The sequence below is a fragment of the Gekko japonicus genome, unplaced genomic scaffold (assembly GCF_001447785.1).
Source record: "Gekko japonicus isolate JY-2015 unplaced genomic scaffold, Gekko_japonicus_V1.1 scaffold167, whole genome shotgun sequence".
Classification (NCBI taxonomy): Eukaryota; Metazoa; Chordata; class Lepidosauria; order Squamata; family Gekkonidae; genus Gekko; species Gekko japonicus.
The window spans coordinates 1,296,873-1,314,532 of NW_015164670.1; the positions used below are offsets into that span (position 1 = coordinate 1,296,873).

At 47.6% G+C, this 17,660-nt stretch overlaps 1 protein-coding gene across 5 annotated transcripts in view; it reads left to right on the forward strand.

Annotated features, from left to right (window-relative positions):
- TCF12 (transcription factor 12) overlaps positions 1 to 17,660 on the forward strand; it is a 137,743-nt gene that overhangs the window by 33,329 nt on the left and 86,754 nt on the right. For all 5 annotated transcript variants that reach the window (XM_015409186.1, XM_015409187.1, XM_015409189.1 and 2 more), the window contains 2 exons: positions 8,058 to 8,131; positions 14,038 to 14,106. In XM_015409186.1, the coding sequence (XP_015264672.1) occupies positions 8,058 to 8,131; positions 14,038 to 14,106 (143 nt within the window). The remainder of the gene's footprint in view (positions 1 to 8,057; positions 8,132 to 14,037; positions 14,107 to 17,660) is intronic.

Here is a 17,660-nt window from a genome sequence, read left to right on the forward strand (position 1 = left end):
CCCCCCCCCCCCCCCCCCGAAGAAGGAAGGAAGCTGAAAGAGTTGTTGCCTTTTCTAATAAAGAGTCCTCGTGTTGGGCATTAGAGGTGGCCACAGAAGTTGTCTTCCTTTTCTAATGCCCATGTTTTGAGAAATACCTCCAGTCAACAGATCCTGGCACGCAAGGTTGCTCCCAGCTGGCCGTGAGAATTCCCCTCTTCTCACCTGTGCAACAGATTATTAGCATTGGGTTAGGGAGGCATCACAGTGGAGTAAGTTCAGAAGGGAAGAGAGCAGAGGCATTGTTTAAAAGAAGTGTGGTGGGCTTGTAGTGCAGTCATGAAGAAAGGCCTGAGGGCCTGCTGGTCAAAAGGCAGCTCTGTAGCCTTCTGTTCATTTCCACACGTTGATAGTTTGAGCATGTTGAAGAAAATATTTACTGCCCCCTAGTTAAGCCCCACAATTCTGCACACAGCCCTGCAGAGAGCCAAAATGCATTATCAGAGGCAGGATTTAGCCCTGCATTGGTGAGGATAAATAGTTCTCCAGGGTTAGTTGTAAATGATACCGAGGGTGGTCGTCCTTGCAGCTTATTCGAAGGGTCTTCTCTTAAATGTGACGTACATGGTTCTCCCCTGCTCCATTTTATCCTCACAGCAACCCTGCAAAGTGGGTTAGACTGAGAATAACTTTTATGACAAGGGGAGAATTTTGAAGCTGTGTCTCCCCTGTCCTAGTTTGTCATCGAACCGCTACCCTGCACTGGCTTTCATGCAGCAATTAATACGAGTGTAGAAACCAGGCCTGCTTTCTAATACAAGGACTAGGAGTTCTGATTTTAAACTACGTATTTTCCATCTCTCCTTGTGAGCTCTCGAGTCACCGAAAAGTGTCTTGGGAACCAGTTATGTGTTCTGCAGAAGAAGAATAGATTCTGGTGGTTGCTCACAAACCTGTCATGCTGAATTCCATTGTGTATAATCTTAGGTGATGTGTTTTCATTTCTTTGTAGTGGGTAATTATGTATGGATGCTGAATAGCAAATACATTCCAAGTCAAATGGATAAGCTTGACTGGTTATACTTTGTTCCTAAGAACATTACTTGTTTTTAAATGTAGCTCTCAGGATTTGGGGGGGGGGGCTGGAAGTTATTCCCTTTCCATTGTTCACTGTTGTCTTAGTGCTGATTGTTTTTTTAAAAAAAACTTCTTGTATCCTGCACGTGGCCCCCAATAGCAAGGAAAGTAACGTTCTGTGCTAATAAGCAAACGTGATGGTGATGCCGGAGTCGTGATTGTTTGAACGTTTCTAAGTGAATCGGTTTGAAAAATGCAGTTAATATAATATTGTCAGATCTGTTTTCTTGTACTTACATGCTCAGTTTCCAGCTTACTATCAGATTGTTCTGCTCCCGGTAAGGTCCCATCATTGCAATGGCAGGTGACTGCTTCTCTTCCGCTTCTGCAATGGCTTCTCTTCCGCTTCTTTCCCTTCTTCCTTTGTTTGGATGTCACTGTGGCTTGTTGGTGCTTTTCCGCTAGCCTTGCAAGGCATCAGAGTCTGGCACTAGCCTCAGGTGTTACCAGCCCCTTTGGCTACGGTTACCTTTGCTACTGCGTCCCCTGAAGATACCGCAGTAGTCCAATGGCTACGGTTACCTTTGCTACTGCGTCCCATGAAGATCTTGTTCCGAGCTGCTGATTGCATGGGGCAGTGGAGAGATCGGAGTCTCAGCTCCCAAGTCTGTGAGGCAGCAGTACGCGCAAAATTAAACTGTTCTGGACTGTCTTTAGCTGGTGGGCCTTGAAATGACACCTTGTGGGTGCAGACCTGTTGGCTGGAGTAGAGTCCTTTTGCTGAAAGCAAAGAGATGAAGACTCATTCTGTACGTAAGGCAGAAATGGGGCTCTTGGAGAGGGAATGGTTGTGTGAAAAGCGTGTAGACCAGGGAATATGTAATCCTCATCACAGGAAATAAACAAAATAGTTGACATTAACAGTTACTCACAAAGCTGTTCTGCATTCCAGACTGAATTGGGCAGTTGGTGTTGAAATTCCTGAAGCAGGCAGGAGTTTGTTCCATGGTGCCTGGTTTCCTTCTAAATTACACTGCTGTTGTGTTGATCATAAATTGAGGTTATGTTTTGAGAAAGAAATGGAAGATCCCAAACTCTGTTGTAAAGAGAATCTCTGTCTTTGCAGAAACGTTAACTTGCTGCCTAGACTTGCTGAATCCACACTATTTAAGCAGTATTAATTTGCACTAAAGCAGTTCAGTGTCCTAAACTACTAATGCAGCAAGCCCCATTCAGACATGACCTGCCCCATCTACAGATGCTCTGCAATGGCTGTAGGAATTCTCCCGCCCATTTTAAACAAAAGTAAGATGAGGCAGAGAACAAGAATGGGTCTGTTGGTGTGTGTATCAGTTTGGTGTCGTGGTTAGGAGCGCGGACTCTAATCTGGGAGAACCAGGTGTGATTCCCCACTCCTCCACATGCAGCTGCTGGCATGACCCTGGGTCAGTCACAGTTCTCTCAGAGCTGTTCTCTCACGAGCAGTCCTTGAAAGAGCTCTCTCAGCCCCACCCACCTCACAGGGGGTGTCTGTTGTGGGGAGGGGAAGGGAAAGGAGTTTGTAAGCCGCTCTGAGACTCCTTCAGATAGTGAAGGGAGGGATAGAAATCCAAACTCCTCCTCCTTCCTGCTGCCCCCAGCTGGGGCGGGGTAGAAATCCAATCTCCTCATCATCATCCTTCCTGCTGCCCCCAGCGGTGGCATGCCTGTTCACAGATTAGTCCAGTGGGCCTACCAAGAAGGAACACAAAAATGACTGTCTTGGCAGGAGCTCTTCACAGCCATATCCAGTGGTATTTGTGGACACTGTGTGACAGAGTGTTGGACTGGATGGGCCGTTGGCCTGATCCAACATGGGCTTCTCTTACGTTCTTATAGTGAGCATTTTCCATCTGATAGGTGAGAAAGCAAGTAGAAGTGTGGCTAGGAGACTTTTCACCCACCATACAAGTAGAAGATAGTTGCCTTGCAGGAACTCTGGTCCCTTACCAGGTTGTAACCACCCCTAACTTAAAAGTGGTCTCTTCCTGGTGACCCCCATCTCACAGACTTTTGCTTTCCCTAGAACATCTTTACATGAGAAGAAGGAGAAATCCTGATCCCTCCCCCCTTCTTGTTGGCCCCTTCCGTTAGTATTTTCTCCGTTTCTCCTGCCTTTCGATACTGCTTTCTCCCCTCAGTTGCTCCCTTTTTCAGACATGCATTGTATATGCTAATGGTAGTCTTATGAAACCTTAGGTGGCGTTTTTTGTGGTTTCTGTGGTGGTAAAGAGAGGCATAAAACACTCTGATCTTTTGGGGGGAAATTCAGTCTTCTCTCTTTTTAGTGGGGCTTTTGGTCTGAGTAGCTGCGCCTGGTTGTATCTTCTCTTCCTGAGAGCCAGTTTGATGTAGTGGCTAAGTGCGCGGACTCTAATCTGGGAGAACCGGGTTTGATTCCCCACTCCTCCACTTGCACCTGGCTGGATGACCTTGGGCAAGCCATAGTTCTGGCACAGCTGTCCTTGAAAAAGGGCAGTTTCTGTCAAGAGCTCTCTCAGCCCCACCTACCTCACAGGGTGTCCGTTGTGGGGAGGGGAAGGGAAAGGCGTTTGTAAGCCGCTCTGAGACACCTTTGGGTAGTGGAGGGCAGGGTATACATCCAATCTCTCTCTCTCTCTCACCTTGGCTTTTCTCGGAAAACTCAGTCGTTTCCCATGTTAGTAAAAATACCCACCTTTTGGTAGTTGGCCCCACTGTGTGTATTTTTTTTAATCTATGCTCTGGGACCAAGTTTGGAATTAGAAATGTGTTGCCAGAAAAATGCAAAACCTTAGGAAATGATTACTCCTGGGTTTTTGCTAGGTTGTTAGTATTGATTTTGATAAACGTCAGACAAACAAAGATTGGGGGGGGGGCTGTATTTTTGCTTTTGTATGAGAAAAGAGTGAGATTTGTCAATAGATTACTTTTGTCTGTCAGTACCAGCCACTGTGCGTCCTCAGATCCTGGATCAAGTACAATAAAATTACTATGTCACTGCCAGCTGCAAAATGTGGCAAAGTTGTGGAGGTTTTAGGTGCTGGACAGAGTGCTGGGAAGTCACACCCTTGTATCCTGTCAGTTTGGAATTATTGGGTGGGATTCCGGTGCTGTTGCTGCTTATGGCACTGTATTATGATCGGTCGCTCACTCTGAATGGGGCTGCTTCATACTGCCTTTTGGGTAGGCGATGCATTAGCTGGTTATAAGCACAACTTTCCGTGGAGGTCTTCTTTAGTTTCAAGTTCTTCTCTGACATCTTCATTAGGCCAGTCTTTTGTGAGTCTTAACATGGATGTGGTGTTCTTTGTCTGGACTGCTAGCTGGAGAGAAACTTTTTACAGTTAGCCGAGTTTAGAAGGAAAATAAAGAGAAATGTAAGTTGGTGGAAGAGTAAAAGAAAAATAGTGGGGCTCCAGTTTTTTTTTAGAAAGTGTAGTTTCTGGATCCAGAAAACTACAAATTATTAGCCAGAGTTTTATTTTAGGTAAACTGGTGAAGAGTCCTGTCAAGCTAGAATGGTTGAAAAATAGAAGTCAGGCCTCACTGAGGAAGAATCAGCACAGTTTCAGCACGTTTTGCTTTACCAGCCTTTGAGAACCCTTCGAGTGTCAACAGGTAGAGAGGGAAGTGAGCCACGAGGCATCTTATACTAGTTAAAGAACAGAATCCAGGTGGTACGACTGGAGGGATCGTTCTCATAATGGAAGGCAGTAAATAGTACTGCGATCTAGTGTTCCCTCTAAGCTGAGCTAGTGTGAGCTAGCTCAGTTTTTTAGCCTCTGGCTCACACATTTTTGTCTCAGCTCAGGCAGGATGGCTCCAGAGCAAACTGATTTATGCAGCAGCCCAATCGCTCGCTCATAACTTTAATGCTAGTAGCTCACAAAGTTGCATTTTTTGCTCACAAGACTCCACAGCTTAGAAGGGAGCCTTGCCAGTGATTTTTGGCAGGGGTGTTAAGTACTGGCAAGCGGACCCAAGCTGTGTCCCATTCACACATACTGGAAATGCTCCTAATCTAAGTGAAATTATTTCGGACATTTGGGTGTAGGAGAAAACCCTCCAGTATTTAGGTGAGTTCAGGTGTCTGTTTTTGATTTCCCTGGCAATGGGAAGGGTTCAAGAAGGGAAAGTTGCTCGTTGATATGTGCACGACACAGATGTTGGGAGCACACAGCAGAGTTCCTGAAGTGGATGGAAGCTAAGGTCCCCCCCCACACACACAGAGAGAAAGACACTGTTTGAATAATTATTTTCTGTCTCTGAGAGAGCTGCCGATACAGAATCTTGGATCTAACCATCTTAACGTTATTGCTAAGAGCATGAAGCAACTGCACACTTCCTCAGTACAAAACCGTTAACTCACTAGGTGGTTCAGAACAGGTAAGAGAACTTTTTTCAATAGAAGACGAGTTGGCTTTTATATCCCACCTTCCTCTACCTTAAGGTGTCTCGGAGCGGCTTACAATCTCCTTCCCTTCCTGTCCCCACAACAGACACCTTGTGGGGTGGGTGGGGCTGAGAGAATTCTGAGAGAAGTGTGACAGGCCAAAGGCCAACTAGCAGGCTTCATGTGGGGGAGGACTGGGGAATCAAACCTGATTTTCCAGATTAGAGCCCGTTGCTCTTAACCGCTATGCCACGCTGGCTCTAAATCATTAATAACTCAGGATTCAGAACTGTGTAATTTATCGTAACACTCTTTACCTAACCTACCTCACAGGGCTGTTGTGAGGATGACATGGAGGGGAGGGGAGCCATGGAAGCTATGTTGGGTCCCCTTTAAGAGAAAGGCATGGTATAAATGTAGTAAATCAATAAGTGAACTGACTTGTTCACTATTAACATTTGGAACTTGTAAAAACTGTAGTGAAGCATCTGCCTGGCCTCTTCTGGAAGGGGGATGCTGAACTAGTTCTATCTTGGACCTGTTCAACGTGTTGGGTACCCTGATTGCTCAAGATGTCAAGGAACGGGGCCTTAGGCTTTCTCCCAGATTTGAGAAATCTTAGATTTCAACTTGTGTAAAGACCCAATACCCTGTTGTTATAGAAGCAGATTATTTGGTTAATCTTGTGTGTTGGTTTAGCTGTCAAGATTACTTTGTACTTTGTTTTAGTTCTGGGGTACTCTGCTGAGGTGGTGCGGTGGATGCAGGATGACAGAAACAGAACATCTGGGTTGAAAACAAAGCTAAGGCCCCTGTGTGCACTGCTGCCACCTCACACGGTCTCGATTAGGCTGATGCTTTGTGAAGGAAGGAAGGAAGGAAGGAAGGAAGGAAGGAAGGAAGGAAGGAAGGAAGGAAGGAAGGAAGGATACATTTTAGGAAAGGAATCAAACCCGATTTTCCAGATTAGAGCCCGTTGCAAACTTTTATTCCAAAAACGTTGCCACAATCCCTTACTAAAGTCTCAAGAGAATGTAGTAGCCATCGTATAAGGACATAGTATTTCAAACATGACTGAAAGAAAGAAAACCAGGGACCTGCTCAGTCTTACAGTAGGGTAAGAGACGGCACCCTGCCCTTTGGGAGCGCGTGCTCGGAGCCCACTTCAGCGGCTCCTTTCACATGTGTAATGCCTGCACATGAAGAACATCCAACAAGTATAGGCTCTATTCTGTAGCTAATTTCCATAATTCTTGTGGAATATCATTTGTGCGGCTTATGGGCCTAGGCATGCTGAACTCTTCATACCTGCACAAGGGACTCCTCCAAGCAATGCTCCCTCTAAGTTGTGGGGTCTTGTGAGCCAAAATTCTACTTTGTGAGCTACTGGCATTAAAGTGGTGAGCGAGCGATTTGGCTGCTGCATAAATTAGTGTACTCTGGAGCCCTCCTTCCTGAGCTAAGGCAAAAATGTGTGAGCCGGAGGCTAAAGAACTGCTCACACAACTAGCTCACACAAACTCAGCCTAGAGGGAAGACTGCCTCCAAGGGACTGGGACTGGAGGCAGGACCACCCAGTGGGGCAGGTGGGGCAGGCACGATCCCCTTCTTCACCATCCATACTTCCAAGTTCATCCGTTCCCAAGAGCAGGGGGTCAGCGGGTGCTCCTCAGATCTGCTGAATGCCTTGGGGGGCGGGAGGAGACTGAAGTGGGGACAGAAAATATGTTCATGATTCTTAAGTGCCTCAAGAATCTCTCCGGACTGGGCAAGAGGCCAAGGGAATGGCAGATGGGATTGAGTTACAACATAATGTAGTATTCGGGGGGGGGGGGGGTTCTTAACTAGAATTCCCTGAAAGGTTGTAATGACTGTAACTGATTGGGAGAAAGATTTTTGTGGTGGAAAGCTCGCAGAAAAAGCAGCACAGGGTATGTAGCAATGAGAAAGTCAATCGTGACGCAAAGTCTGTTTAGAGAAAGTGGTTATGACTCTATAGCGTCTGCATACCTATGGAGTTCTGTGTGGGACAGTTCTATCATATGAAAACAGGTGTAGAATCAGAGAAGCAGCTGAGATCATGCACTTTTTAATGGTGGGTCCTTTGTATTAACAAAAATGACTAGGGAACTTGAGTATTCCATAATCAACATATATATAAAGCAGCTGGAAAAAGTATTAATAGTTGAATCTTTCTTAAAGGCGAGAGCTTAGAATTGTCTACTGACAGGCAGAAAGTAACAGGCTTAAAGATAAAATGGAGTATTTTTGTCATACATGGGGGGAAAAACTGCCATAGGCTGTTGAATCACTAGTGTGAGTTTTTAAAGGGTCGGACAAATATGTCCAGGACAGCTGTTTTTTAAAAAAGCCATGATAGCCAGAAATCACCCTATGTATTAAGGGGTAGCTCATCTCTTGCCTTCCAAATGCTGGGGGCCATTGGGGCGGGGGGGGGGGCGGGTCAGCTTCACTGAGGTGACTTCTGGTGGACGATGCTTTGTCTGGCTGCAGCACAGTGGCGAACTTCTGCTCCTGAATCTCTGCATTTGATTACACAACCTGTGCTCTTTCTTTCCATTGTTAGGTATGGAAGAACGAACAGGTGCTGCATCTTGGGGAGCAAGTGGTCAGTCCAGCCCTACTTACGAACCTACAAGGGTAAGAGTATAGTTTTACCATTGATTACATGCAGATACAGGAGTGGCTGCAGACAGGCCTTTGAGCATGTGTTAAAGAGACAGACACTCAGTATGATCTGTGAGTGGCTGCTGATGCAGAAACTGAAAGTGATCTGTCATCTAGCAAAGAAGTGTGTCACAGCAGGGTTGTTGTACCTGGTAACTGCCTTCTTAGCGTTGTTGACACTGCAGTGGTAAGTATTCTGCACTCTGTAGATGATCAGTAGTGTAGTACCTATCCTTACTTCAACAGATTATAAACAGAAGATGGCAATTGCTTACTAGAGCAGACCTGATTTTCACACTGACATGTTATAAATAAAAATGATCTTCTCAGCTTCAGTGAAGCAGAATGGCTCCTTGGGAGGGATGTGCCTGCGCGGCTTAGTCTTGCTGTCGGCTGCAGAAGGCACAGAACCGCAAAGGAAGTAGCCGCACAGCTTATAAGGGGAAAGCCCCCCGCTCCACCCAGCTCAGTCCAGGGCCTGTATTGGGAGCTCCAGGTCTGCACCACACACACTGTTTTGCCACTTGAAATGACACGGTGCTGTAAATGTCTCTGCCACCCTGACGCCGCCGAGGTTCCTCCTTGAAAATGAAGTTGTTAATTTTTCTGCCTCAGCTGAATTCTGCTCCTGTAAGATTGTAAGCAGGAAGGGCGGTTTTGTCCAAGAAAGGGGGAGCTGGCCACAGCCAGGCCTTACCTGAGTGATCAGGAGGCCACTGCAGTGTGGTGCCCAGGGAGGAGCGCAACAGTCACATCCGCCCTGAAGGTTTCGTGACAGCCTTCAGAGGCTCCCGGTTCCTGGTGAGCCCCGGGGGCTGTCGGAGGAAGACGGTGCGGTCTCAGGAGCCACAGTTGTCAAAGGAAGGCAGCGTGGCTGATGGACAGCCCTGGCCCTTCACTGGGTTTACCCCAGATACAGCTTTTGCTTGAGTGCAGTGTTATGGCAGTTGCATCACTGGCCGTAATTTCCCAGGATGGGCTACTAGGGCCAGCCTATCGGAGTAGAATAATTGGTGCATTTAAGGCAGGCCCCTTTTTGTTGCCTTGTGAGTTCCTGTCCTTACCATAAGAAGAAGAAGAGTACGGGACATGCAAGAAACAGTGCAGTTGGGTTTGGGCTGCAGAAATCCGAAACAGACCTGAAACGAAACACGTGACCTCTTAAGAGAAGCAGCAGTTACATAGTAGGATCAGACGTACATGAACAGGCAGTACATACTGTACGCAGTCGTGATGTCTGCAGTCCCTGTTCCTTTACCAGAGCATCTTTCTGAACCATTTAATTAAAGTGCAGCCCTATAATCCATGTAAAAAAGCCCTCCTGAATAGTTCAGTTTCACATCGTTTGCGGAAAGCCAGGAGAGGGGAGTCTTCCTAACCATGACTTACGTTTTTAATGTCTTGCATAGTTCATATATAATCTGTTGCCTGTTCTTGGCTCTTTACAGTAATACAGACAGGCCTTTCCCTTTTCTGATTCCATTTTGTGGGGATACTTGTCGTCCTTTCCCCCCCCAGTCAGATGTGGTTTGAGAGGCTTGCACAGAACGGCTTTGCCTGGTGTACCTGGGAGTCATACGCGCGAAACTCCTGCATCCAGCCAGCCTGTGTGGAGAAGCAGGAGACTCCCGTGTGACAGGGGATGCTGGGACAGATCTGTTGATGAGTCCCGGTTGCCCTTCCTCTGCCCGCCCTGTCTCCTTCACAGCCTTCCCTTGCCGCTCCTCAAGCTCCTTCAAGGCCCCACTGCTCTCAGCCCCGCCCAGGCCTTCAGGTCACCTTCTCAAATCTGGGAGGAAGTTTGAGACCCCGATTCTTGGCATCTGAGCAATCGGGGCAATGCTCCCTCTAAGCTGTGGAGTTTCGTGAGCAAAAATTCTACGTTGTGAGCTGCCGGCATTAAAGTTGTGAGCGAACGGTTTGGTTATCACATAAATCACTTTGATCTGGAGCCATCCTTCTTGAGCTAAGACAAAAATGTGTGAGCCAGAGGCTAAGAAACTGTGAGCTGGCTCACACGAACTCAGCTTAGAGGGCACACTGGTCAGGGGTCTGCGCATGTTAAGGGTGGCAGCTCTGATAAGCCTTATAGCCAGCGAGCCATCGGCGCAGGTTCACAGAACTGAAACTCCTTCCGCAGTAAAGTCTTCTGCTCCAAGAAATGTCGGGGAGGCTCGCCAGTCAGTTGAGCAGCCACCTATTGACAGCTGACTGCCGATCGTCAGACGGCGGTCAAAAGAAGGCCACTCTGTGTGCGCGCTTAATTCATTATTGTCATTTGCTGGCAGAGGCGGCTTGCTCTCTGTTTTTGAGATCTGCCTTGCTGTCAGCAGCTTCCGAGGTGGCTGCCACCTGAAAAGAGCACTAAAGACATTTGAACGGATAATTGGCCACAAGCAACATGGGTGCAAACCAATCAGTCCCTGAAACCAGCAAGCTCCTATGAAATGTCAGACAAATAAGAATTTCCTTACATTGAGTCAGGCCATTGGTCTGTCGAGGTCAGCAGTGTCTGGGTCTCACCAGGGCCTCAGGAAGAGAAAGGTCTTTCCTAACATCTCCCACTTCAGATCTTTTGGTTGGAGATGGCTCGAAATCCCGTAACCGAACCTTTGGTCATTTGGCTCCTTTGAAGTGGCTCCTCTGAGGCACGGCCCCTCCTCCCTTTGTGGGGACAGCCTGCTGCGCTTCACTTTGGTGGCAGACAGTAAAAGCCATCCCTGTCCTTTGGAGTTGAACCAGGAATCCAACGGACAAGCAATACAGTGTACAGAACTCGGAAGATGCCTGGCAGCTCATGCCCCTCAGCAGTTACATTTGGTGAAGTTGTGGCTTCTAAGCAGCCCACAGAGGCTGACCCACCTGGAGCGAGTGACCCCTTCAGCTGTCCAGCCTTGCGTCTTTCGGGGCACAGCCAAGCTTCTTGGCCACCTGCTGCAATCGCAGGCATTGTGGCTTGCTTGGCACAACTGTCCTTTAAAAGCGGATTCCTTTGCTTTTTAATAGCTGCTGTGTTAGCTTATTTGATTTAGATTTTAGTTTTATTTTGTAATGAATCGGTTGCTTCTTCGTGTGTCTTTGTAATTAGCATCAGTGTTAATCGTGGTGATATTCACTTACCTCTGTGGTTCTAATGAAGTTTTATACTGTAAAAGTAATTGGCCAGTGTTTGACAGTTCAGTTGATTAGATCTTTGTGGACTGGAAGGGAAACTGTGGATACCTCTCGGCCCGATGACCGAAGGGAACACAGCCACTGTCAATTAATTAATGGTCTCTCAAATGGCAGAATCAGCCTGCAGGCCTCTGAGATGCCAGGCGTGCCTCGGCCTCTGTTTCTTAGACTGAGGAATGTGTAGGGCGGTGCGTGCTCTTGTGGCTTAGCGCTCACTTCGTCAGACAAAGTGAGCTCTGGCTCAGGAATGCTCACGGCAGAGTCAGGGTTAAGTTGCAGCGGCATGGTGGGGATTCTCTGGTGTGGCAGAGGCATTTGCAGCACAAATGGAGCATCTGCAGGGTTGGTTGAGGAGTGAGTTCCCTTCCCTGCTCCAGCTGTTTTGCAGCTGCTCCTCCACACTCCTTTTTAGGCAATCTGCACAGACCACCTGCACTTTCCCCCTTATATCTCCACAACAAAATAGGCCAGAGACTTGCTTTAAAAGAAATGAAGGTGGGCAATCGAGAGGAAATGCAGTAGGTCATGACAACAGAGTATAATAATGCTACTGTGCAATAGCAGTTACTTATTGAAAAAAAATTCAGGTGGTGTAGTTGAGGGAAAGCCCTTGACAGAAGGAAAACTGCATTAATCTTTCAGGTGCCCAAAGGCGCTTGTTGGTCGTGCAACTTCCTTTCCAGAACTAGTGCCTGCCTTGGAAAGAATAGTTCCCCTGATATCCACAGTACTTCAAATAATAAATGAGCCAGAATTCTAACATCTAAAAATAGTATGTCGTTACAAAACAGTAGGAATCCATATGGCATAATGGTTGGTGGTACTGTAACTGCTAAAACATGTATCTAAGAAAACGTTGTAATGACAGTTCATTATGCGAAGTAGTTATATTCCATGACCTTTGTGGGGGATTGAAAGGTACTCATCCAAGAAAATTTTCTTTGAAAAAACCTAGGGTTAGGGTTAGTAAAAGATTCCAGTAGCTCAACACACACTCCCAAGTATGAGGAAGGCATGTTTAGATCAGTTTACTCCTGGAGAAGTTTAACTTTCCCCCAGCTGCACATGCTCCCCTCCCCAAGGAGTTTTCTTAGCGAGTGAAGGGCACGTACCTTGTTTCTCCACATATATTAGCTGAAGTCTTTCCTCCCCTTGCCTCAACACCTCCCCCCACCCCAGTTCCAAGTGCAGGGTTGGCCTTGCTTGCTTTGGAGCTTTCCTGCAGGAGGAGGGCTGTGAGGGTGTGTGTAGCGGTTAACAATGTGGTGTAGTGACAGATTCTGATCTGGGAGAACCGAGTTTGATTCCCCACTCCTCCTCCCCATGATCCTGCCGGGTGACCTTGCGCCAGTCACGGTTCTCTCAGAACTCTCTCAGCCCCACCTACCTCACAAGGTGCCTGTTGTAGGGAGATGAAGGGAAGATGATTGTAAGCCGTTTGGAGACTCCTTTGGGCAGAGAAAAGCAAGGTATAGAAACGTGCTCTTCTTTCTCGTCTTCATACACAAGGCTGGGCGTAATATTTAATTTGGTCCCAAATGAGATTTGGTGCTCCAGCTGGACCTGCTCCCTTCCCTTTTGGCTTCAAAACAACATTTTCTATAAAAGCAGAATCAAGTTCAGATTCAAGGTGGAGTATCAGTTTTGTGTGTGGTTCTCAGATTCTTCCCACGCTCTGTCTTTGCTGAGAAAAGACGGCCTTCTGCCTTGGCTCTTAAGGGACTCAGACGTCTTATGCCGAGTCCTGGGACACCAGTCCTGTTTCCTCCCAGCAGCTTTTCAAGCTAAGGACAATCCAGGGACAGAGTGCATGGCCAATTCCAGTGAAGGAGCATTCTGACCATGCCAAGCACCGGATCCTCCTCCTGCGCCATTTGTGCAGGGACTCTGCCCGAGAACACAGTACCATATTTTGTTGGAAGCTTAAGCCCAGAGTAATCTTGCCTGTGGAGGGGAGGGGGACAGGAGAGTGTGTTTGCCCAGCTCTCTGTTGCGATGTCATCTTGCAAGTCTTTCCCATGTAGGGCTGCAGGGAGGGAGACAGGGGTTAGGGTTAGCCTGGGTCCTCCGGCAGGTGTCCTCTTTGGGGCCAGGTGACTACTTCAGGCATGAAGAAGAATAAGAGAGTGGATTCATACCCTGCCCTTCACTACCCAAAGGAGTCTCAGAGCGGCTTACAAACGCCTTTCCCTTCCCCTCCCCACCACAGACACCCTGTGGGGTAGGTGGGGCTGAGAGAGCTCTGACAGAAATGGCTCTTTTTCAAGAACAGCTCTTGTCAGGACTACGGCTTGCCCAAGGTCATCCAGCAGCTGCAAGTGGAGGGGTGGGGAATCAAACCTGGTCCTCCCAGATTAGAGTCCGCGCACTTAACCACTGCACCAGACTGGCTCTCTTGAACTCTTGTGGCTGGAGTGAAAGGGGCGGCTGGAGTGTGGAAGGGTGCGCTGGTGTTGCCTCAGACCCATCCAAGCACACGGGGAGTGGGCAAACGCCCCCACGCCTGGGAGGCACCACCTGTCGTCTGTGCAGGAGCAGACCCCAGATTGTAGGAAACACGACTCAAAGAAGATCCAATGGGCTGGCAGCCGTGTTCAATAGAACGTAATTATCCAAGACCAAAGTTACATCGCTTAAAATGTGATGATGGATGTTTGCTTTTTAAATCCTGCCCTAACAGGTTCTGAATATTTCCTCACTTACAGGAAAACGGCAGTCTCCTTGGGAAAACCTCGGATCTCTCAACGGCCCTTGAAAAGCTGAAACATGAGGAGGTGGGACGTGTTTCTTGTGTGCCAAAATTTGATTGCAGATCCCCCCCCCCCCCCGAACTGTATAAGCTACCAAACCTGTGGCTCTCCTTCTATCAGATGGTATCTCTGGAAGGTGGAACAGGTGTGTTAGATACCTGGAAGGGGCCGATTGTGTGTGCAGAGTTCTGGTGAGGGTGAAGATATGCTGCAGGGAGACACTTTTTCCTCCCAGGTTTTGTTTGCAGCCACCATGCTGCTCAGCTGCAGAGCCCAAGGGAGCTTCTGTCCACAGGAGCACCTCCTGCCTGCCTGCCTGCCTGCCTGCCTGCTAGGGTTCCCTCTCAGCTGAGTGAGTGTGAGCTAGCTCACAGTCTTTCAGCCTCCAGCTCACAGATTTTTGGTCTTCGCTCAGGAAGGAGGGCTCCAGAGCAAACTTAATTTATGCAGTAGCCAATTTGCTCGCTCACAACTTTAATGCCAGAAGCTCACAGAGTAGAATTGTTGCTCACAAGACTCCACAGCTGAGAGGGAGCATTGCTGAGTGCCTGCCTGGTTTTAGGGGGAGTGTTTTGTGCCCTGCTGCAGGCCGCCCCCCGCCTTTTAATGCCAGTGTTTTGTTGGTGCCCCAGCCCAAAGATCTCTCTGCTGTTTGAAGGAGGCCGGATATGTACAGCCAAGTGTGGGGTCTCACTGTGGGCACTCCCTTGACCTTACAAGAGGAACTGGCCTCTTTATCCCACAGTTTCTAAGCCTGCTCTGGAGTCTTTGGCAGGGTACCTTCTCAGAGGCCTTTTGGCAGACTGGAGCACCCTCGTCCACATACTTCTCCTTCTCTGAGAACTCCAAAAGTTTGATGAGGCAGGACTTCTCTTCATGTACTGAGCGTCTCTGCTGTGCAAAGATGCTCTTCTGTGCTAACAGCCCTAGATTTGCGTTAGTGGTACTTTCAGTACCCAAATGAGTTTTCACGGCAGAATCCCCACTTCTGATTTTTAGCCCCTAGCTTCTCTCCCCACTCGCCGGTTTCTGACCCTTTGAGTAGAGGCTGGATGAGTTTTGTATTCTGCACTCTGGCAGATGCATTTGCATTTACAAGCTGCTGCTACTTGAGTAATCATCTCTCACTCGACAACACACGGTATAAGGCATATAGAAAACGGAGTGCTTATTTTTAGTGGCACGTTGCAAGGCTTTCTGAGCATGAAATGCAAAGCATGCCCAGCAGCCAGGTTTGCTTGTTTTTTTGTACGTTGTTTCATACAACACTTTTGGGAAATGGCCCCGTTAGAGCCTTTGCCCCTCATCCTTCACTTTTGCCACCTCTGCGTTTAAGTGTATAAAACCAGACTGCGTTGCATGAGCTGTACTAACTCAGCCTGGCCAGTGGAGTTTTCTTGAGTATTACAGCAACGCAAAGGCTTTTCTTTAGGATCTTGGAAGCTGTTATAGATTTGCCACTCTCTTCTGCATGAGGGCATGTGAACTTTGAGAGCAGTGATTTATTACTTTGGGTAATTAGCGATGCATCTCTTTGGTATAAAATCTGGCCACTGGAGCACTCCTCCTTTCTAGATATGTTCTGTGTAAAATATTTTGTTCAGCCACTGTCTTCTAATAGCGTGCTGCTGTTCAACATAAAGCAAACTGCAGCAGTGACCTTGGCTAGGAGCGTCTGGTTTCCTGGGCAGCTGCTGCTACGCGCTGTCTGTCTGACAGACGAGGCCAGGTCATGGTTACCAGAGGACACCCTTGTGGTCATAAGCAAGTTGTAAATGTCACTAAGATTTTTTCAGGATGTCTATCACATGTGTATCACTGATTCCGAAGTAAGTAAAGTGAGTAATCTTCTGGGGCTCCCAGAAGATGAATGCTAAGGCAGTATAGCGGAAAGCTGTGACATGCATCCATAAACAGTGGCAGGAATTTGACAGATATTTAGCCCTTAGTTACTAGCCCTTTGGCTGAACTGACAGCACGCCTGCAAAGGTAGTGAGGAGGCCTGTTTCAGCCCCATTAATGTCGCCCTGAATGCAAGCCCATAGTCTGGAAAATGATAAATGTTCAGTGATTGATGACTTTAGAGTCCCTGGGGGATTCTGGGGGGTTTCTCATTGCCCTGGGCCTCCTCAAGCCCCTCTTATAGAAGTTCCTTAGGCTTCGGTGCAAAGTCTTTTAAAGAAAGCAAGGCATTTTAAGCAATAGTTCAGTGAAGAGTTACAAAATTTGAGTTTAGTGCTGTGAGCAAGATGTTTAATTAAACTCAGTGGAACGTTCTTTTCTCCCTCTCCCAACCTGTGGTGTTGGAAAAAAATACCTTAAAAAAAAAAAACCCTCACAGAGAGGAAATTGAATAATAGTGATAACAGAGTACTTTGTGCTTTTTCCAAGCCTTCTCTTTATATGGTTCCTTTGCTTTATTGTCAAATATGGACTAAATATGTTACTGATTTTATCTGTTATTAATTTCCTGTTTTCCCATTTTGTTGTATTCTAACAGCTGTATGGTTTTTATCCTGAGCCCTTCGGGGGAGGGCGGTCTATGAATGTAGATGATGATGATGTTGTTGTTATGGCTTCCATTCCTAGGTTTAACCAAAAACTGATATTGGAATGCAAGCCTTTTTTCTTTTGGCTGGACAGATGGTAGGAGTGGGCTCTCAGTTTAATCCTTTGAAGCCGGCACTCTCCTGTTCTTAGGCCCCCGTTAGCGTTCATAGAAGGGGACGGCAAAGGATGGGATGGTCAGACAGTGTTATCGATGCAACGAACATGAAATCGAGCAGACTTCAGGGCACGACGGAAGACAGGGGGGCCTGGCGTGATGTGGTCCATGGGGTCGCGAAGAGTCGGGCTCGACTGTGCGACTGAACAACAACAAAAAGTGTTTATAGCAGTTCAGAGTTTCATAGCGAAAAGGCCCATTGCTGCCCCCAAATGAATTTACAGCTCAGGGTCTGACTACAGGGGAGGGAGGGGAGAGGTCAAAATAGTGAACGATGAATGTCACCCCAGTGCAGTTAGAGGCATTTAGGCATGGCCCAGGAGGGGGTTGGTGATGGGGCATGTATGTACATATGCTCACAGGTTGTCGCTAGGGAGAAGGCAGGAGCAGTCCTTGCGCTCGGGGGATCTTCTTCCATTGGGAGAAGGTAACAACCCTGCAAGGGAGAAGGCAGGAGCAGTCCTTGCGCTTGGGTGATCTTCTTCCATTGAGAGAAGGTAACAACCAGACAGGGAAGCGCCCTGTAGATTTGGATGGAGGGCCTCTCTGGCCACCTGTGGTTTTATTCTCCAGGGCCAGGGGATTCTGCTTTCAGATCCGTGTGAGGGCTTCACTCATTTCTGGCCTAAGAGGGGGGAGAGGGGAGCCCATGGCGAGTGTAGGAGCCTAGACTTTCCCTTCAGATCCCACCTTAGAAGGATTCACACTGGTAGTTTTTCTGCCACCGCCAATAACTTCTGGGGCATCTTGCTTGTAAGGGTAGATGGGGCTCGGCTTTATTCCTGAGAAAGGACTAATTATTAAATGGTGTTATTGGTCTTTTTGCAGGCTCATCATTTCACAGTCCAGTTTA